Source organism: Schistocerca piceifrons, chromosome X (assembly GCF_021461385.2).
Source record: "Schistocerca piceifrons isolate TAMUIC-IGC-003096 chromosome X, iqSchPice1.1, whole genome shotgun sequence".
NCBI classification, from domain to species: Eukaryota; Metazoa; Arthropoda; class Insecta; order Orthoptera; family Acrididae; genus Schistocerca; species Schistocerca piceifrons.
The window spans coordinates 12,298,805-12,322,033 of record NC_060149.1 but is presented as its reverse complement, the minus strand read 5'-3'; the positions used below and the strand labels follow the sequence as shown (position 1 = coordinate 12,322,033).

Sequence of the window (23,229 nt, the reverse complement as noted above, 5' to 3'; positions counted from 1 at the left end):
CCAAGTCTCTTTTACACTCACACAAGGACCAGCAGATCTCTCACAAATACTGCCCACTGTAAGGTATATGTCAGTAAGGTATGCTTTTTGATAAATGATGTAATGTCAAGTCAAGTAGAAGTTTGTGTATTATGACCTCTTAATTCCACTTTGAAAGCAAGCTCTTTGCAACAAAATAATGTACAACACTTGACACACTTCAGATCTTAATTTCTAGTAATGTTGCAATGTTTGTGTTCTAGAATTTCACTAATTGCTGGCTGTTTAGTTCAGTGAGATGTTTACTCACTCAAAGAGTGGAAACTTCTAATACATCAATCACCATGTGGTATTCCATGCAAGTGGCACATAAAAACTTATCAAAATATCATGTATGTTAATAATATAACAGTCACTTTGTACCTCCTTTAAGTATCACTCAAGTAGTCAGTTCCATAAATCTTCACTAACATAAATGTTGTGTCATGTATGATACAATAATTCTTGAAACAATCGTCTGAAACACAATCTTTTCCACCCATGAACAACTAACCTGAATCTTAACTTTGTACTAACAAACCAAATCAGGTGCCTCACGCAGACCGAATGAGCTACTCTGTGACAGCTAAAAAAATGCTCACTGGTGCAGAAACAAATGACTTTCTTACAGGATGCAGTAGACTAGAGGTGAAAGTACTTGTCATTTAACCCAAAATTTTAACTTTCCCAATTAGCATTTCAAATCAATTCTACAGTAGATGATGGTTCTCCAGATAAGCTGAATAAATTTGAAACCTCTATTCAAATACCAGAGCTATGGTTTTATAAATGGATCTGCTTGTAGACTTTCTCTTTTGAATCAACCTAGCCTGGGTAGACTATATCTCAGAGTATCTCAGAGCATTACAGTTACAAACTTTAAAGTTGGTACAGTTTCTTCATTTTTTATTCAGAATATGATGCTGAATTTTCTAATTTCTAAGTTAAACCAAACAGGTGGTTAATCTGTACAGTTTTTTTTTTTTCAAATTTCACTTTTTGATGAAATACCTTAGAAAATGATTAAGATATTTAAACAGTGACCTCAAGATGGTAATTTAACACCCAATTATGCAATGCTATTAATATTCCAAGTTTGTAACTTCCATTTTTATTGGAATTTAAAATTTTTAAAAACTATATTTTCTTGAAAACTACTGAATTAATTCTTGTCAAACCCAGGATGTATTATTTTAACATAAAATGGAACATCTTAAGCCACTTTTGATATAGGTTCATTACACAGGACTACAGCACATGCTGGCTCTAGCAGGGAGGAGGGGCAATTTTTCCTTTAATGGTACCCAAGGTCCATCTGCATATGGGTAATGAGTGAAAAGCAGTAATTGGTTCCCCACAGCATCAAATCTGAAGGAAGCAATGGAAAAAATTAGCTGTGGCCAAGATTATGTAGGGGAACTGTAGTTCAAATTTAGATGAATAATTGACCAAGCATGGGATAGATCTGTATCTAGTAAAACAGTTCATGATGGGAGGGATTCTCCATAGTGTACAGTTGTCACTAGCTAAGTGTCATTTACACTTGCGTAACAGGGGCCTGCAGATCACTCAAACAGATAAACTAAAAATAGCATAATATAAATTACCTGTAACCATCAGTCTGCTGAAATCAATGGAATTTCAGCTACACCTACTACAAAATACAGGGTGATTCAAAAAGAATACCACAACTTTAGGAATTTAAAACTCTGCAACGACAAAAGGCAGAGCTAAGCACTATCTGTCGGCGAATTAAGGGAGCTATAAAGTTTCATTTAGTTGTACATTTGTTCGCTTGAGGCGCTGTTGACTAGGCGTCAGCGTCAGTTGATGCTAAGATGGCGATCGCTCAACAGAAAGCTTTTTGTGTTATTGAGTACGGCAGAAGTGAATCGACGACAGTTGTTCAGCGTGCATTTCGAACGAAGTATGGTGTTAAACCTCCTGATAGGTGGTGTATTAAACGTTGGTATAAACAGTTTACAGAGAATGGGTCGGCCGCCAGGCAGCCCGTGACAGAGCACTTCATCACTGGCCTCCAAGAAGCCCTGATCTTACCCCTTGCGATTTTTTGTTATGAGGGTATGTTAAGGATATGGTGTTTTGGCCACCTCTCCCAGCCACCATTGATGATTTGAAACGAGAAATAACAGCAGCTATCCAAACTGTTACGCCTGATATGCTACAGAGAGTGTGGAACGAGTTGGAGTATCGGGTTGATATTGCTCGAGTGTCTGGAGGAGGCCATATTGAACATCTCTGAACTTGTTTTTGAGTGAAAAAAAACCTTTTTAAATACTCTTTGTAATGATGTATAACAGAAGGTTATATTATGTTTCTTTCATTAAATACACATTTTTAAAGTTGTGGTATTCTTTTTGAATCACCCTGTACTACGTATTGTAAGGTGTATTTCAAGGTATGCTTTTTGATACAAAGTCCGTTCTTCCAAAGGAGCCATAACTACTGCATAATAGTATAGATAGATATATGCTAAATGAAATGTGCTTTGGCTTTCAAAAGGTCAATGCTTGAAGCTGTCAGCAAGTATCATAATAAAATTTGAACAAGAAACCTCTCACAAAACCCAAATAAATTCTGGTCATATGTAAAGCCTATCGATGGCTCCAAAGTTAGTGTCCAGACACTCATAGCTGATTTATTTACTTTTTTATTATTTTTTATTTATTTATTTCTTGTTCCGGTCATCCATGTTGTGACACTATCACAGGATATGGAATGTGTCAATTTTACAAGCTTTTGGCCAGAATTTATAGTAATACATAAAACAAAACAAAACAAAAACAGTAAACAGTAACTTAGCTCCCACTAAAAAAAAAAAATAAAATACATTTTAGAGAGAGATAAAGATTACAAAATAAAAAGTGTTACTGAGAAATAAATATTGCAAAATATATGTTTATAATAAAAATATTCGGTATTACAAATACAAATTTGGGCATACATTTGCAATTTACGATACAAGAGATGTTAAACACTGTAGTTCAGGAACTTTTCTAATGTATAAAATGATCCTTGCAATAGGAACTGCTGTAAGGTTTTTTAAACAAGAGATCATTATCTACCAAACACTTAATTCTTGAAGGGAGGGCATTAAAAATCTTACAGCCACTGAAATGGACTCCTTCTGCACCATACTTAGATTTGGCTGTTCATAGTGGATATCATGTTTCCATCTAGTATTGTGACTGTGATATGCACTATTCAGCTTAAAGATGGATTTTTCTTTCCTTATGAAGCACATCAATGAGAATATATATTGTGCAGTGGATGTAAGTATTTCAAGCTTCTTAAAAAGATTCCTGCATGTGGCTCTAGGATGGACTCGACACATAATTCTTATGGCTCTTTTTTGTACACACAGTACTTTTTTAGCCAGTGGCTGATTTCCCCAAAATATAATTCCAAATGCCATAATTGCATGAAAGTAACCATAATACGCTGATTTCATGGTTTCCATATTCCTATAAGAAGAAACAATGCGCAATGCATATGTTGCTGAACTTAGTCTTTTGCACAGATCCACGATGTGGTTTGACCAATTCAGTTTGCTATCAATATGCAAGCCTAGGTATTTTGAGGAATCTACCCTGGTTATTGTCTGCTCACCTACCTTTACAAATATTTCCTCATCTTTGGATGTTTTGTGGAACTGAATGTAGTTTGTTTTACAGTAATTTAAAATAAGACCATTAATGTTGAACCAGTTCACCGTTTCATTTAAATTTGCTGTTACCTCAAGCTTATCTACTGAATTATCAATAAGTAGTGTAGTGTCATCCGCGAAAATGGTGAATCTACAATATTCCGTAGAGAGGAAGATCATTTATAAATATAATAAAAAGTAGGGGGCCCAGAACTGAGCCCTGCGGCACTCCACATGTGATGGTGCCCCGTTCTGAAGATACTGGGACACCACCTTGACTATCTATTACAACTTTTTGTTTCCTGTTTGACAGATATGAGTCGAGCCATTTCCATGCGGTACCACTTATACCGAGATGTACAGCTTTTTGTAAATGAATTTGGTGATTTACACAGTCAAATCCTTTTGTTAGGTCACAAAATATGCCAATCACTTTCAGTTTTTTGTTGATAGATTCCAAGAGTTTGCCAGTAAATGCAAATATTGCATCTTCTGTTGACAAACCTTTCTGAAATCCAAACTGACTTTTGCTGAAGCTATTGTGTTCACTGAGATGCTTAACTATCCTGGCATGCATTAGTTTCTCTAAAACCTTTGAAAAGCTTGTCAGTAGTGATATTGGCCTATAGTTAGCAGTATCCGTCTTATCCCCCTACTTATACAGCGGTTTTACAACTGCATACTTAAGCCTCTCAGGAACTATTCCTTGCTTAAGTGACACATCAAAAAATACAGAAACTGAGACTGAGGATAGCAAAGCAAAAGTACAAATGCTTAGCTCCACTTTCACATGTCCCTTTACAAAGAAACATCCAGAAGTACTGCCCCAGTTTAATTCTTGCACAACTGCAAAAATGAGTGGTATAAATATTAGTGTGAGCAGTGCTGAGAAACAGCTGAAATCAATGAGACTGAACTAAGCTCCAGAGACCAATACAATTCCTACCAGATTCTCTATAGAATTCATGGATGAGTTAGCCTCTTTCTTAACCATAGCATATGGTATATCCTTTACACAACAAGCTGAGCACTGTAGATGGAAGAAAGCACAGGTCAGACCCAATTACAAGCACTGGTAGCAGAAGTGATTTATGAAACTACTATCCAATATCACAGGTGTCCAACTGTTGTAGAATCTTAGAACATGTTATGAGCTCAAAAATTATTAGCTAATTTGAACACAATGACCTACTCCATGCCCACCACTATCACGAACTCCAAAAACATCTGTAATTTTAAACACAACTCGCACTCCTTCCACCTGATATTCTGAACTCTGTGGATCAAGGCAAACAGATGGATACACAATTTTTGGCTTCTGTATAGCTTTTTGGCTTAGTACCATATGATCACTATGGACATACAATGAAATTTGTGACTGGGTTGAAGATTTCTTGGCCCAGAGCACACAGTAGTAAACAAAATCTTTATGACTGAATGAAATCGTCAGTAAATAGAGTGCAAAGATAAACAGGTAATAAAGACACAACAGGACAAAATGTGAACTCAAAAAATAAGACAAGTGAAAGTGAATCTAGATCATCTGTGTGTTCTAACAAGAGAAATGTTTCTTCAAAGTGTACTATAAAACCAACGGAACGAGGGAACCTGGAGAACAACAAATATGAAGTCTGCGTATTAGGTGATAGTCATGCAAAGGGTGTGGCACAAATAATAAATGATCAGCAGTCCCAATTTAGAATAACAGGCATTGTCAAACCTGGTGCTCCCCTTAATGAAATAGTAAATAATTGTGAAAACTTAGTTAAGATGGGAACATGCTGTGTGCTAATAGCTGGAGCAAATGACATATACAAAACTGAAAGCCAACTAGCGACAAGGGCACTTCAAACAACTCTAAAAAAGCTGTCAGATCTAAATTTAAAGGTTTTCGTTGTAAGTGTGCCACATAGATATAATCTAATCAAGGAATCATGTGTAAACAAAGAAATAATGTCAACAAATAATAAATTTAGGAAGATCTGCTGTGCTTTTAAGTGTGTAACTTTTGTGGATGCAAACAGCTCAGAGAGAAATCATTTCACCAGGCATGGACAGCACAGGAACTATTATGGAAAAAAGATGATGGGTGAAAAGTTACTAGAAGAAATAAGCCATATATCAGTAGAAAAGTTCCCTAAAATCTCCCTCCAAATGAGGGCAGAAGCAGAAGAAATCAAAACCTTAACAAAAGCAACATTTACTGAAGCACTACAACCATCAACATCTGCTATAGTGAATATTAAAATGTCATCAGCTGCCACACCTAGTATAAACAATCAATCAGCATCATCCATTTCAAGTAGGAAAAGAAACAGAAACAAGAAACCTGTGATAAAAAAGGATTTTTGGTATCCGGTCTTAATGAAAACTCCAAGTTAACAGCGTTAAACAAAAGGAGAAATACCATCAGTGCTCACACCCCTGTTCTAAAGATTATGACTCTAAATGTGCAGTGCCTCAAGAACAAATATTGTGAACCTGAAATAGCAGTAAGTAACACGCAACCTAACGTCTTGTGTATTACTGAACACTGGTGTAAGGACCATGAAATTAGTAGTATTCATGTTAATCCATTTAAACTGGCAAATCATTATAGTAGGAAAATTGAAAAAGGTGGTGGAGTCGGTATTTACCTTAGACAAGAGTTAGAATTTAAAAAAGAGATGTGAAGCAGAGAACTTAAGTATTGAAAAGTTTTTTGAAGCAGGTGCTGTCCAGCTATATGTCCTGATGAAAAACGTCGTAGTCATAACAGTGTATAGGTCACCATGTGGAAACATAGAAGTCTTTTTTGATAAATTAGAATTGTTGCTAAATACTTTTTACAAAAGAGAAACTGTGATTATTCTTTGTGGTGATTTCAATATTACTCTTCTACTTGAAAGTCAACAAAAAAGGCAATTTTTGGACATATTAAAGAGTTTCAACAAGTCACCACACACAAACAATTGAACTAGAATAACAAACACCTCCAACAGCCTCATAGATAACATTTTCTCAAATATGCCAACAACTGACATAGACGTAACAAACATAGATTTAGGATTGTCTGACCACAATGCTCTCACCATTGAAATCCCTTTAAGGTCATTTTTTTATTTTTATTTTTTTATTTGGTATGCGTATTCCATAGATCCGTACATGTGAGTGATTCGCCAGGATGTGGAACGTGTCAATACAATTGTACAAATACAATTAATACTACAGAATAGTAATATAATACAATGATATAGATATTATAAGTATCACTTTTTCTCATTTACAAGCTGTCATTTAACTAGTATAGCAATTCTCAATATAACATTATAACATTAACACTATAACATTAACATAATATTGTATCATCCATCTAATAACTAAGAGACTAAATACATCTATTATTAAGGGAGGGCATTACTTCTGGAAAAGAATTCATCTAACGAGTACAGTGGATGGTCGAGCAGGTATTTTTTTAACATACCTTTGAACAGTGTTTCATTTTCTCTTGTACATTTAATATAATTAGGCAATGCATTAAAAGTCTTTATAGCAGCATACTTTACTCCCTTCTGTACAAGTGTAAAATTTTTTAGTTCAACATGTAGATCATCTTTACCTCTAGTATTGTAGTTATGGTATGAACAATTTGTTTCATACTGAGCATAGTCTTTATTAACTACGTTCATCAGAGAGTATATGTACTGACATGTTGTGGTCAGAATACCTAACTGTGTAAAACGTTTTCTACATGAGGTTTGTGGAGGAACCCCACACATGATTCTGACTGCTCTCTTCTGAGCAGTTAAGATTTGTTTTGAGGCTGGTGAATTACCCCAGAATATTATTTCGTAACTCATTAATAAGTGAAAGTACTCAAAGTAAGATGATTTTAAAATGTTGATGTCCCCAAAATGAGTAATTATTCTTAGAGCAAAAGTTGCTGATGACAGCCTTTTTAGAGTAAGGGACACATGCTGTTCCCAGTTGAGCCTACTGTCAATGTGAACCCCCCAGGAATTTAGTGGATTACACCTGTTCTTGTTCCTGGTTGTCATGAGCAATTACTATATTTTCTAGAGTTTTATTTTTTGTGTGGAACTGTATAAAATTAGTTTTTTTAATATTAACTGAAAGAGAATTAATTGAAAACCAAGCTGTAACTTCTCTGAGTATATCATTAACATCAGTCTCCAGATCAGCAGTAGACTTACCATCTATGACAATGCTTGTATCATCAGCAAACATTGTGAATACACAATTTTTACTAATGGACAGGGGTAAATCATTAACATATATTAAAAACAACAAGGGTCCAAGGACAGATCCCTGGGGAACTCCACGCTGAATTATGCTGCATTCAGAATCCACTAGATTAGAAGATCCTTTGTTGCAGCCATTTAGAACCACCTTTTGTTTCCTGTCTTCAAGATATGATTTTAGCCAGTTACCTATAGGCCCTTTGATTCCATAATGATAGGCCTTCTCCAAGAGTATCTTGTGGTTTACACAATCAAAGGCCTTGGAAATATCACAGAAGACACCATCTGGTGACTTCTTACTGTTAATAGACTCCAAGACATCATTTGTGAGTGAATATATGGCACGCTCTGTGGAAACCCCTTTTTGAAAACCAAACTGTCTGTGGTTAATAATATTAAGTTTATCAAGATGTGCCACAATCCTGTTATACACTACCTTTTCAAGAACCTTTGAAAATGTTGTTAAGAGAGAGACAGGACGATAATTTTTTACATCTGTAGCATCGCCAGACTTGAAAAGAGGTCTCACAATGGCATATTTCATTCTCTCTGGAACAACTCCCTCATAAAGAGACGTGATGCAAATGTGAGCAAGTACTACACTTACATCATTACTGCAGGCTTTCAACAGTTTATTAGAGATGTTGTCTATACCTGAAGATCCTTTACTTTTCAATGAGTGAATTATTTTTTTATTTCATTAACAGTTATGGGTGTTACATTTATATCATTAAACATTGTGGGAGGTTAAGTTTCAGAATATCTGAAGCTTCCCTTAGGTCACCACTGCAACCTATTTGAGAGGTGACACTTAGAAAGTGGTTGTTAAATGTGTCTGCTATCTGTTTACTATCAGTTATTTCCAAATTGTTAATTTTTAGGACAGCAGTTTTTTCATTGTCAGATGGTGCAGTACCTGTTTCCCTCTTTATTACATTCCAAATCGTTCTGATTTTATTGTTTGAACATTTAATTTCAGATTGCATGCACATACTTTTAGATTTTTCAATGACTTTAGTTAAGATTTTGCAGTATGTCCTATAATATCTGGAGGGGATTATTGGATAGTCTAGATATTATATACAGTACTCTTTTTCTCTGGCATGATATTTTTATGCCCTTGGTGAGCCATGGTTTTTTGCTTGATTGCCTGTTCTGTAGTCTACAGACCTTTTTTGGAAAGACATTTTCAAATATACCTGATAATTCATCAGTAAATAAATTATATTTTGTATTAACATCATTTGCAAGATAAACATACCTCCAGTCAGTCTCCCGAATGCATAATTTGAATTTTTGGATATTTTCCTCATTCATGTTTCTAATGGTTTTTCACTGTGCACTAGCTTTGTTCTGATTTGTATTAAAGTTGTCAATTGTGAGTATTTGCCCATCATGATCAGAGAGACCATTTATGACTTTTTCAACTTTGATGTGATTAGTTTTACTCATATCTACAAAGATATTGTCTATTAGAGTGCTGGAAGTGGCAGTAGTTCTTGTGGGAAAACTGACAGTGGAGACAGGTTGTAGGTATGCATTAAATTTGCAAACTCTGTCTTAGAAGATGGGCTTTCTAGGAAATCTATATTAAAATCTCCAGTCACTATAATGTCCCTATTTTTTCTTGTGAGATACAATAGCACAGAATCTAATTGTTTCATGAATACTTTAAAATTACCAGATGGAGCCCTGTATACTGCTACGATTACCAGTTTCTTGTTAGCTTCTACTATTTCTGTGACACATGCCTCAAAGTCTTTCTCTACAGAATATTTCTCTACATCTATTGTATTAAAGGACAGGCTGTTTTTCACATAAATAACTGCCCCACCTTTGCACATATGCTTTCTACAAAATGAGGTAGCTAAAATGTAGTTTGGTATATTGAGCATTTCGATGCCAAAAGTGATATGGTGTTTTGTCAGACAGAGAATATGAGCACAATTTGCGCCTGTTGATTCATCAATATTTACAATAAATTGGTCTAACTTACAGAGCAGGCTTTGAATATTTTGGTGAAAAATTTTGAGCTTATTTTTAATTACATGATTGGTTGTGGTGCTGCCACTGTTGGGACTGAGTTTTATTTCTTTTGACATACCAGTATTACAGGAACAGTTTTCTGCAGGGAAGAGGGAGCTGTTGTGCTGGTAACACCCACATTTGTTGTTATTAGCTACATTACTTACATTTTGATTGGAACCTTCCCCCTTCTGCCCCAGTACTATAAAACATCCCCATTTGCAGCTGAGGTCTTTCTTGATCTCAGGCACATCCTATGTGGAGCAGCTCCAGTCACTACTGTGCTCATTTTTGCCATAGAGGGTGGATCTCCTGTTGGTGAGGTTTCGACACTGTCAGCTTGTACACTTGATCCTGTGGGGGGTTGGTGTTGCTGTTTCTGCTATTGACGACTGTTCTTCCTCCTCAAATGCTGCTACTTCACAAGTTGGCAGTGGACTAACGTTTCCCACTTGAGTTGTAACTGCTGGTGCTGTCTTGCTTTTGTATAAAAGACCTGTTTGTGTTGATTCACATACAGGTGCCGCTGCATATGAAGTCTTCCCTTCAGCTGTTCCATTAGGTTTGAAGGAGTATTTTGACGACACTGTCTGTATTTCTTCCAATGGTACAGTTTCAATTGACACAGGTGCTTTTAGAATGATTGGAGGAGTGGTGTTTTCAAATAGTTTGAATGTTTCTGCCAATAATGCTTTAGAGAGTACACGTTTTCATAGCCGGTTCCTGTGCATTCCATGTCGAGTAAAATGGTTTCTCTCTTCGGAATTACTGTCCAAAAACTTCACGTCCTTGAATGCTTTGCATACCTTTTGAAACATTCTGTTCGTGAATTTGATTTCATTATTTACACATGAACTGTTTATTAGGTCATGTCTATGTGGGATGCTAACGACGATTGTTGTTCTTGGCGAGATTCTTTCCAGTGCATTTCGCAATGCTGTGATTGCATTTTTCGACTCATTTTTATAAACATCGTTAGCTCCAGCAATAATTACACAAACATAATTTGGTTGAGGGCTTAGATCTTCAATTATTTGCTGGAAAGGAGCTCGGGGTTTTACTGTGGCAGTAATGGAAAATTTAGATTGCATATTCATAAGAATAGTGGCTAAATCTCGTCCATGGCTGTCTGCAAAGATTCAAACTTTTGGTTTTGTCTCGTCTTCTCTCAGTAATTTCATTTGTCGGTGTTTCTCTTGTGCAATGGGCGCAAACGAGTTTTTCGTAACTATAGCAGATATTGGAGAACTTTGAATTTCAGTAACGGTTTCTTTGAGAGTGTTGTAGTTTTCACATTGTACATTTTTCACAAAAGGATTAAAATCAACATTCAAAGAATTAATTAACGATTCGATGTCATTCATATATTTTTTAGGTATTGCGAGTTCTTCTTTCAGCACATCAGAGATGAGTTCTTCAGTACCAGCGTTATACATCTTGACTGCACTTTTTCGACCACTGCACTGAACAAAGCCACATACACAATTCGGATTTATCACTTTTCTGTTCTTCATACATGATAGATGGATCCATATATGTGAGAAAGAGCACAAACGGATATCGAAGGGGGGGGGGGGGGGGAGGAAGATAAAGGTGTAAATAATATTTACAAAAGAAACTTCTCTGTGGACAGCTGTCATAAGTATCTTAGAAAATGGAAATTGGTTAGATGTCATGAAACAAACAAGTACAGATTAGGCATATAGTGTATTTGCATTGATTTCTATGATGAACTTTGAGATGTGTTTTCCAAAGAAACTGACCGGAATCAAGTCTAGTGGACACATAAAGTAAAGTTCTTGGATGACTCTTGGCATTAAGAAATCATGTGAAAACATGAAAAAACTGAACTCAGAGTTGAGGGTGTGTGCAGATACTGATTTTATAGAATATGTAAAAAGGTATAGGAAAATATGCTGCAGAGTAATTGCAAATGCAAAGTTACTAAGTAATGATTTGGAAATAAAACAGTCCAGAAATAAACCTAAAATAGCATGGGAAATTGTGAGAAAAGAAACCAGGGTACCTATCAAAGATAAGGAAATTATTCTAAAAGAGGAGGAGAATAAAATGGTAGATAAATATACCATGCCTAATTATATAAATAATTACTTTTTAAATGTACCCCAGACATTAAGCAGGAATTTTGGGGAGCAGATTAAGATGGAAGCACCCAAGGCAGCCAGCAGTATGATGGCAGTTCCAACAAATGAAAAGGAAGTTTTAAAAGTGATTAAAAGTCTCAAGTCCAAGATGTCAGCTGGAGTAGATGAGGTGCCAATAATACTAGTAAAGAAAATCGCTAATCAAGTAGCGAAACCATTGGCGCACATAGCAAACTTGTCAATGGCTGAGGGTGTGTTTCCACAGAAAAAGAAAATTTCTAAAGTTGTTCCCCTGTTGAAAAAGGGTGATAAGCTTAAAATAGAAAACTACAGACCTGTCTCACTTCTCCCAACTTTCTCTAAGGTTTTAGAGATATTAATGAAATACAGAGCCACGTGTTATCTTAATGTCCACAATATGATAAACAGTAATCAGCATGGATTTCAAGCTGGGAGAAGTACCGAAACAGCTGTACTGGAATACACAAAAGAAATAATGAGTAAATTGGAAGAGGGAAAACGTGTAGTTGGGATAAATCTAGATTTGTCAAAAGCCTTTGACACTGTTGACCACAGCATACTTTCGGAAAAGCTTGAAGCTATAGGTATCAGAGGACCGGTAAAAAAGTGGGCTGAGTCATATCTGGAAAAGAGGATGCAAGTGGTTGAAATTATGGCACCAAATATTAACCAAAAAATTAAGCTAAGATCAGATCCAAGGGAGGTGACAGTAGGAGTACCTAAAGGAAGTGTATTAGGCACCTTGCTGTTCCTCATTTGCATTAATGATTTTCAGTTGTCAGAGAGAAAAGCTATAATAATGTTATTTGCTGATGATACTAGCTTAATAGTTACTGATATGAAGCAGTCATTGCACAGTACTGTGGACAATGTCCTACAAGATATACAGTCCATTGCATCCTATGGGATAGTATTCTGGGGAAAAACAAATTGTCATCTAAATGAGATTTGAAAATTACAAAAACGCGCAATTCGGATAATGACCCAGAGCCCACCTCAAACGCATTGTAGGCCCCTTTTTAAAGCACTGGAAATTTTAACAATCTCAAGTGTCTGTTGGTGATCAAAAGAAATCAGGACAAAATGAAAACCAATACAGACTACCATAATTATGATACACAGCAGTGTAAAGATCTCCACTTACAAGCTGTAATAAAGACCCGAAATCAGAAACATGTATGTAATCAAGGCATCAAACTTTTTAATGCACTACCAAAACATATCAAAGAGCTCAAAAATGAGGATAAATTTAAAACTGTTATAAAGAATCACATGCTTGACGAATGTTATTACAGTGTAAGTGAATTTCTATGCTCAAATGTATTAGAATATAAAGAACCACATGCTTGACAAATGTTATAACAGCATAAGTGAATATCTCTGCACAACTGTATAAGAATATAGGTTTACGTTAATGTGACAAATGGAAATTACATCAGTGAGTATGTCTGTCAAACATATAAGAAGATTAAGAACCACATGCTTAACAAATGTCACTACAATATAAGTGAATAGATCTGCTCAACTGTATAAGAATATATGAGATCATAAATGTGACAAATGAAATCACATCAAGGAATAGGTCTGTCAAGCACATAAGAAATTATGTTATAAAAATACTTATTAGTTGGATGTTGTATTAAACATAAGATACATTCATATGAATTCAGCATAGATAAAAATATTGTAAAGATATTATATAGTTGTTAAAATGTATCTGGATAAATCCTGTATCACAAATGTGATCATTGGGATGGTAATAAATAAATAAAAGTATGTTACCTTGTATGGAAAGTCATCAACAGAAGTTTAAGTAACTTTAGGTGTGTCCCCCTGCACTTATGTTAAGATCTTTACTGTTTAGTATGTCAGGTATTTAATATACAACATAAACTAATGGTAACCTCAGATTTTCTCAGGTGAAGTACTATCTGAAAAATGCTGTACAAATATCCATTCAGATCATGATAAAATTTCAAAGGTGCAGAGATTAGCAACTAACTTTGTATGTTCATAAGTGCAAAATTGTGCACTTTATAAAACACAAAAAGTTTGTATGTTATGACTGCAACATTAGAGAGCACCCATCACACTGTCAACTGGTACAGTTAGCTGTGTGTAATAATTTGTGATGATATGAAATGGAATGGTCATAAAGGCTTATTTGTAGGTAAAGCAGATGGATTGCTTGATATGATACTGGGAAAATGCAAGTCATTCTACAAAAAAAGATTGCTTACAAAATACTTGTGCATCTCACCCTAGAATACTGTTAATTTGTGGGACACATACCAAACAGTACTAACTGGTGATAATGAATGTACACATTTAAGCAGTCATTCTTTTCCCACACCATATGCAAATGGAACAGGAAGAACTTCTAATATGTGACAGAATGGGACACGACCCCTTATCATGCCCTTCACAGTGGTGGGCAGAGTATGGATGTTGATGTGTGCATGTGCATGGTCACACTCAATACCCTAACTACATTCTGAATGGTTATCTTTCTTTCATCCATTATTTGAATAACTTAAATGAAACTGCAAAAGTATGTTGAGAATTCTAATAGAGCTTTAACATGAAGCATTGTTTATTAAATTTAAGACATGAGTTAGGGGTTGAATTCACCAACAATATTTAGTCAGTGTAGTTCTAACATATTATATTGTAAAATAAAAGAATAAAAAACAGTTATTTATATTATTCTAATTTTGGGGACAGCCTCTTTCCATACCTCGTAATACCTTAACATACATACCAAATACATACATCAAAAAAGTTTTCATCACTCAGGTTCCCAGAACTCCTGAAGATAGGAATTGACTGTGGATATTGTATCACAGACACAGTTGCTTTGACTGTTCAGAGATGTCACTAAACCCACCCAAAGACGTAAACAACCGTGCGAGAACAGCACCCTTTAGATAAAGGGGGTCCGGCAGCTGATCAGTTCCAGTCATTCCACCAGGAAGGAGGTCCACAGCTCATGTTGTCTGCAGTTCATCCATGCGTAGACAGTCAATACTGTGGTTTGATCGTGACTGCATTGTTACTCTGTGCAAGGAAGGGCTTTCAACAAGGGAAATGTCTAGGCATCTCAGAGTGAACCAAAGTGATGTTATTCAGATGTGGAGGAGATACAGAGAGAGACAGGAACTGTCAATGGCATGCCTCACTGAGGCTGCCCAAGGGCTACTACTGCAGTGGATGACCGCTACATATGGATTATGGCTTGGAGGAACCCTGACAGCAACACCACCACGTTGAATAATGCTTTTTGTGTAGTCACAGGACATCGTATTATGACTCAAACTGTGTAATAGGCTGCACGATGTGCAACTTCACTCCCAACGTCCATGGCGAGGTCCATCTTTGCAACCACGACACCGTGCAGCGCAGTACAGATGGACCAAAACATGCCAAATGGACCGCTCAGGATTGGCATCATGTTCTCTTCACCTACGAGTGTCGCAAATTCCTTCAACCAGACAATTATCGGAGACATGTTTGGAGGCAACCCGGTCAGGCTGAATGCCGTAGACACACTTTCCAGTGATTCAGCAAGGTGGAGGTTCCCACATGTTTTGAGGTGGCGTTATGTGGGGCCAACATATGCCACTGGTGGTCATGGAAGGCACCATAGCGGCTGTACGATATGTGAATGCCATCCTCCGACTGATAGGGCACCCATTTCGGCAGTATATTGGTGAGGCATGCATCAGTGCAAGAGGACATGCTACTGGATATTAGAGGTACTGGTGTGTACAGCAATCTGGCCCACACCTCTGAAGGTCTCACTCTATGGTGGTCCAACATGAAATGTGTGGTTATCATGAACAATAAAAAGGGGGAAAAATGACTTTTATGTTGATCTTTATTCCAATTTTCTGTACAGGTTCTGGAACTCTCAGAACTGAGGTGATGCAAAACTTTTTTAATGTGTGTATAAATTATGGAGTAAATTACTCTATTTTGATGGATATATGTATGTTGTACCATGGAATGCAAATTATACATACATTTTGAGGTTGAAGCTCTTTCCTTCCCTGTTTGCTTTAACACTGATAGATATACATTACAGATGTTTATCAATTATGAAAATTAAATAATTTTTAGAATTAGTTTTTATGATAATTGGTATTTTCAAATCTGAAACTTTGTTTTCCAGGCTCGCTACATGGAGTCACTGCCACTGATCTTGTATGGTTCAATGACTGTTGCATCTGGACTACTGGCACTGCTGTTTCCAGAAACAAAAAACACTAAAATGCCAGACACAGTGGAAGATGCAGAGAACTTTGGTCGTAAACCGAGCACAAAGTTTTCATCTCTAGTTAAAAGCGAGACTTGCAATGTGAAAGGCTCTGCAGATGCAGCAGCTTAGATGAAAATGAGACTAATGAGTACCTGATGACACATGATCTCTTAACATGAAGTGTTCCACTGTGTAGTGCTGTGAAAAAATACTTGATGGAATCAAGATATATCTTTTTCCTGATGCCCCTCTATTTTTATTATGATGAACTAAATGATGCTACGTTTCTGTGATGGGTGCCTTTAATTCCTCATTTGTGGTAAAATAGTGAAACACTGTACTGATAAAGGGCATTAATTTATATAAATGTTTGTGGTGTTGTGAATTATTTGTCTTGAACTGTGATTGTGGAAGTCCCATATGTGACGTGAAGTGTAATGTTTAATTTTTAACAAAAATACATTACTAAAATGAAAATTAATGTAGTTGTGCAGCATGATAATTTGCAACAGAAGTGACTGGTGTTTCAGGTTATATTTTCATGTGAATAGATGGCATTATTTGCAATGAACAAACAAAACATATATTTTAATGAAAAGACTTTTATATAACTGTTAATTTGTGTGCAAATGAAATTTTTGTATTACAAAATACCTACAAATCACTTTATAATGTGTGTGCTACCAGCTGTATTGTACTGTAAGACATGATTTTTTATAAATATGTATACAATTAGCAATTTTTAAAAATGTCAGTTTTTATTTGACAATCTTTTTGTGAATTGTATGTTTCCTTATTCCTCTACTGAAACATTTTGTAAGTAGAGCAGTACAAAATATGTAAGGAAATGTGAAATAAATGTGAGCAACACAGTTAATGACTGTGTTGTTAAAAATAAAGACTTACAATGAGGTTATTATTTCTCTGTTTCAAATCTTGAAATATAGCATTGGGAACCTCAAGTTAATAGCAACTAATAAAATTTATTCCACATTATTTTGTAATACATAGAATTTGATACTCAATTTCTCAAATGATCTTTGACTGTGATGGAGTACATTCAGCAGAAACTCCAAGCTGAGGAATGGAGTTGGCATAGAATTTCCAATCGCTTCACTGTGCAGTAATGACCAGAGTTAAATTCTGTGCCTCTTCACAGTGTCTTAAGGAGTGAAGGCATAACTCAGTGAGACAACAGGCATCACATACGGTGCAGTTATTCATGGTTTTATACAGGAGTATGCTACATGCCCACAATGAACTCCATATGGTCTCTTTTGCCACATATCTTTTTAGCAGTTAAAACAAAACATATCACACTACATGCAGTAAATAAACAGTTTCATTTAACTGTTTTAAATTTCAGCTTAAATGAGTTGTGTTCATCTCATTATTACACAGTACATACTTTCAGAGTGACATACAATCATGTTATTCCAGCAGGTTTGCACTGATCCTAATTTAAGTGTAACTACATAAAGACCCAGTTTCTGTAACCACATTTTCATCTTTGCTCAAAAATGTATTAACTTACTCTTGGTAAATCATTATTAGTGTTTAGCACAGTGTAATAGTGATAGCTTCTGGTTTTGATGTGATGGTGGTCTAGTTTTTCCACTGGAGTGAGTGTAGAGGTGTGGGTATGGCGGAAGTGACTGAATGAATGAAGCTCATCAGACATTCTGTAGGACATGCAGTATGGGTAGGAAGATAGCTGAACAGGAAAAGGAAGTGTATGTCCTTTAGGCTGAATTAGGTAAGCCTTGAAACGATCTAGACAGGTTGAGGAGGGAGAGGGGTAAAAGGACGTGTGAAATGCTGACAGACAACAGGCGGGAACATGGATAATACTTAATCAGACTGCTTTGTGCCAAATATGGAAATGAAGTTGGACCTGTTGATTCAGTTTGAAATGGATAAGCCTCAGCCAGGTATAGCTGTATACAGGTCACAATTAACATTCAATAAATTCTGAAAGTAAAAATTTAGTGAAGTTGGCAAAGAGAAAGACAGTTTTGTTGTTGGGTACATGACAGAGGTGTTGTGCAACAGTTCCTGTATGAAATAGGATTAGAATATGATATCACAAATTTTTAACCTAGTCTTTGCATGAAACTTCCTGGCAGATTAAAACTGTGTGCCAGACTGAGACTCGAAATCGGGACCTTTGCCTTTCACACTGGCAAGTGCTCTACCAAATGAGCTAGAGCACTTGCCCACAAAAGGCAAAGGTCCCAGGTTTGAGTCTTGGTCCAGCTCACAGTTTTAATGTGCCAGGAAGTTTCATATTAGCGCACACTCCGCTGTAGAGTGAAAATTTCATTCTAGTCTTTGCATGGCTTACAAAGTGACAGAGGATATAGAATCACTGTGAAAAGATTTCACAAAGCATGAAACTTGGCTTATAGTGTGGTGGGGGGGGGGGGGGGGGGAGGGGAATGGGGAGGTGGGAATAATACTGACAGATATTCTAAGTACACTGTGATGAGTGATATCGTAAAGATAGAATCATCATTAAACCACAACGGTGTTGAGTTTGCATATGTTCTGCGCCACAATGTCTGACATCATTTGAACTCTTGAAACTCTACTGAGCAAGGTGGCGCAGTGGTTAGCGCACTGGACTCGCATTTGGGAGGGTGACCGTTCAATCCCACGTCCGGCCATCCTGATTTAGGTTTTCCGTGATTTCCCTAAATCGCTCCAGGCAAATGCTGGGATGGTTCCTTTGAAAGGGCACGGCCGACTTCCTTCCCCGTCCGTCCCTAATCCAATGAGACCGATGCCCTCACTGTTTGGTCTCTCTCCCCAAACAATCCAATCAAATCTTGAAACTCTAGAAACAGTTGTTTATGCTGGACATAGGGCTACATTTTGGCATAGTAGCAATTGAGTCTGTCTCAGTTGGGATTACACTTGGCATCAGCTTTGCGTCAGTGACAAAGGGAAGGAAAAAACTGATAGGACTGATAGCAAAAAAAGTCATGTGGTTGGGGGACAGCTATTAAGTGAGTGATAAAATACCAGTGATTGCAGATGTCATGGAAGTACCTATTTTAAGGTAAGGAGAGAAGAAATAAACAAAATTGCGAGGGAGGTTATAACTGAACATTATTCTAACCAACTTTGTTCATGTCAAAGTCAGACTGTTGAAAAATTTTCAGAAATTTTCTTCCTGTGGGCTGTAACTTTTGTCAGTGCAAAATGTCAGCTTTACTTGTTGCAGCAGAATACTTGAGTTCTGATAAGGACCACTAATCAACCATGTATTTGTGCTGAATTAATCATGAAGTCTAGGGGACAAAAATGTGCTTTGTTGAAGTTCATGTGACTACTGGTAAAGGATAGCATCTTACTTCTATAGATCATATATGGAGAAAGGGAGGAGTTGCCACATATATCAGAAATTACATGTTGATAAATTTTGCTCATAGCAGCATCTGGAAGTATGCCCCAAAAGAAGTAGAAATTTCATGATAAATCTGTTTTAATAGTACCTGTAGAAGGAAAAATTCCAGCAAAAATTTAATGTAGATGTAAATTATGTTCAGTGGCTATTAATATATTTTAAAGTAAAAAAAGAAACAAAAGAAATAGTGGTTAGGGATAGTTTTAATACAGTTTTCTTTAGAAATTATTGTATTAATATTATCACTCAATTCAGTTTGGACTAAATTTTCCAACTGTGGTAGCTAACTGCTCCAGAGGAGACATAGATAATATCTTTATAAGCAAATCTAATGAGCAAAATCAGATAACAAAACCAATAGTCAATAAATAGCCTTTCAAACCATGACAGGCAGTTCCTTCTGTGAAGTATTAATACTGATCGGAATATAATATCTACTAATCCTGTGTTCAGGAGAGTACCTGGTCAATAGGTCCAGAATTGAGTATTTAAGAAACTGCTCAATGGCATGAACTAGATAGGTGTTACAGTACATGTGAGCTGAATGAAAAAAAAAAAAAAAAGAAAGAAAACAAACATTTATTAATGTTGGTTTCTTATTCGAAAACTGCTTAGCTCTTTGCAAGGAATACTGTAGAACATTAAAGAAAGCAACTGAGCCATTGGTGCAAATTCTTTATGAGAAGAGGCTAATCACATCAAGTGCTGAAATAAAGACAACATGAAATACAGGGAAGGAGGAGACTGGAAAAATAAAATCATAGAACGAGAAAGTCCAGTTAGCTTTAAAAGTGGATGATATTTTGATCACATACATATATTGTCTCATAAAGCTCTTTAACAAACACATTACTGTTAACTGATAAGATGGTATTGATTTGATTATGCAGAGCTGTGAAATTAAATTTTTGCAGGCCGGGGTGGCCAAGCGGTTCTAGGCGCTACAGTCTGGAACCACATGACCGCTACGGTCGCAGGTTCGAATCCTGCCTCAGGCATGGATGTGTGTGATGTCCTTAGGCTAGTTAGGTTTAAGTAGTTCTAAGTTCTAGGGGACTGATGACCTTAGAAGTTGAGTCCCATAGAGCTCAGAGCCACTTGAACCATTTGAAATTAAATTTTTGTTCAAGGCTTTTAATCCTGAAGGGTGATTTTTATTAATTTCTGGCCTCTGTTGAAGAATGTGAGGTTAAGTATTGTCATATTTGTACAATATTAAGATTTTTAACTTATTAATAAAGACACTTACTGCTATATAGTAACCTGTAAACTGTTTACAAATACATGCCATAAACAAAAATCACACAGCGCACATTTGTCCATAGACCTAATCACAATTTAAGTTCAACATATTCCAAGTCTTACAGAGACACTGCAATTTTTCACTACCCCTTCCTCTTCATACTGACATCTTGTCTGCAAGATTTTTTTCTATGCTTTACTCCACATTATCTCTTTTTAGAGACCAGCTGTAGTCAGCCATCATTCCTTCATCCTGCCTGCCCTGATAACATTATTCTATTTCACTCATGTCTTGATGAGCCCCTTCTCCCTGTTCTTCACTAACATCTCCAAGATTATCAGGGTAAAAGTCAAGATCACTATGAAGAAAATGTGTTTTAAGGCTCATATTGCATCCTAAATTTTTCGGAGCTATCAACATATTTTCCACCATGGCTTTGAAATCTGGGTGTTTCCTATTCCCTAAGAAACTGTCAAGCACATTCTTAAACCCCAGCTGAGCCAGTCATTCTTCTTGTATTATTACATTTTTGAATACTTCATCCTTCATCAAACTTATAATGTTCAGTCCCATAAATATTCCTTCTTTAAATTTAGTCAGAAAAGAAAATTTGGAACTTATATACTTACATTGTACTATCTTTAGGCAATGCTTTGTTTGACAAACTTTTCCATGATCCCCAGTTTAATATGAAGAGTTAGCAGGATGAGTTTGTCTTGTTCCACCAGAGATTCTTATATCACATTTATCTCTCCAGGATTCATTGTTGTTCTGGAAGGCCATTCTATTCTACTCCAATGTCATTCATGGGCATGACTATCCCAGAGGCACAGGAAACAAGGAACCTTCATAAAGCCTGACTGTTGTCCCAGCATCATTCCTATTACTTTCAGGTCTCCACATACAACCCATTGGCTCTGGCACTAAACCATCATATTGATTTCAATAACTTCAGTAGCATGATTATATCCATCACTCTACCAGAAAAAGTAGTAACTGCCATAAATTAATCAATCTGAAAAATTCTAATGGTTAGGATAAAATACCAATAGTATGGCATTGGGGCTTCTTTTGTTAGAGGCTATGAGTAGCCTCCATTCATTCATGTTGTACATGACACCATTCAATGTTCTTACAATAAACAAGAGAGCCTTCTGTAGTGAAATACTCACAAAATTCCTATTCTCTTGATCAGAACCAGTAGAATGTACCCAGAGGAAGCAAATGTTTTTCCTTTAATCGAGAGACCCAGATCTCTTACCACGTCATTCAGTTCTTCTTCTGTAAACTGCTCTGCCTGTCCATTTGTGGGTTTGGAGTCATAATCGGGATCTGAAGTTAAACTTGATGATGTTGAAGATTCTAAAGCAGTGGTTGGTTCAGACATGGGCATGTTAGGACCACATAGTATGGGTCTTCTGGCTGATGTTAGCTTTGAATAAATGATTCCCTTCATACTTTTGCCATACAAAAATAGCAGTCATCTGCATGTTTTCTTGTTCTCTCCATGCCATTGGAATCCCAAATGGTAAGGATTTCTGCTTCCTTTCTGTCCATTTCTTCAAACTTGCAATGCATGTATGACAGACAGTATGTGGTGCAAAAGTTTAGTCCTGATCTCGTAATTTTATGTTGAAATAAGATTGTATACTTTTTTGACAAATGAGGTTATGTTCTCTCTCCTGCTTTTGAGAGTTAGAGAGCCCCAAATGCAACAAAACATATCAGGATCACTCACACACATTCTTGATGAAGTTGACATTATTAGGTTGATCTGAAATAATCCGGTAATGTTGACACACACAAATTTCACTTCACATTTATAGTACTAAAATGACTGTGATGAATTTGTGTACTTGTAAACAACTCAGGAAGTTCCAATCTTTTCATTATCAATCATGTTGAATCATTTTATGATCTACTGCAGTACATGTTATGCAGGAACCTTAAAAATAGGAAACTTTAAGAATTATGTAAGAACTGTGAGTTTTAGAAGAAAATAGAATACATTTTAGTAAAGAGCATTAAAATGCCACTGTAGTTGACCCACTTTCATGAAAAGCACCAAAACATCGCATCCCTGTATATCATCATCCTACCCTGGAATACTTTCAACGAGACTTTACAAGTAACTTCAGTAGCATGATTATATCCATCACTCCACCAGAAAAAGTAGTAACTGCCATAAATTTATCAATTTGAGAAATTCTAATGATTATGATAAAATACCAACAGACTTAAT

The 23,229-nt window shown here is 36.2% G+C and overlaps 1 protein-coding gene across 1 annotated transcript in view; it reads left to right on the top strand.

Moving 5' to 3' along the window:
• LOC124721805 (organic cation transporter protein-like) overlaps nucleotides 1-17,153 on the top strand; it is a 547,381-nt gene extending 530,228 nt beyond the window's left edge. Inside the window, exon 12 of the mRNA XM_047246926.1 lies at nucleotides 16,249-17,153. Coding sequence (XP_047102882.1) covers nucleotides 16,249-16,464 — 216 coding nt within the window. The 3' untranslated portion in view covers nucleotides 16,465-17,153. The remainder of the gene's footprint in view (nucleotides 1-16,248) is intronic.
• Nucleotides 17,154-23,229: the final 6,076 nt, after the last annotated feature.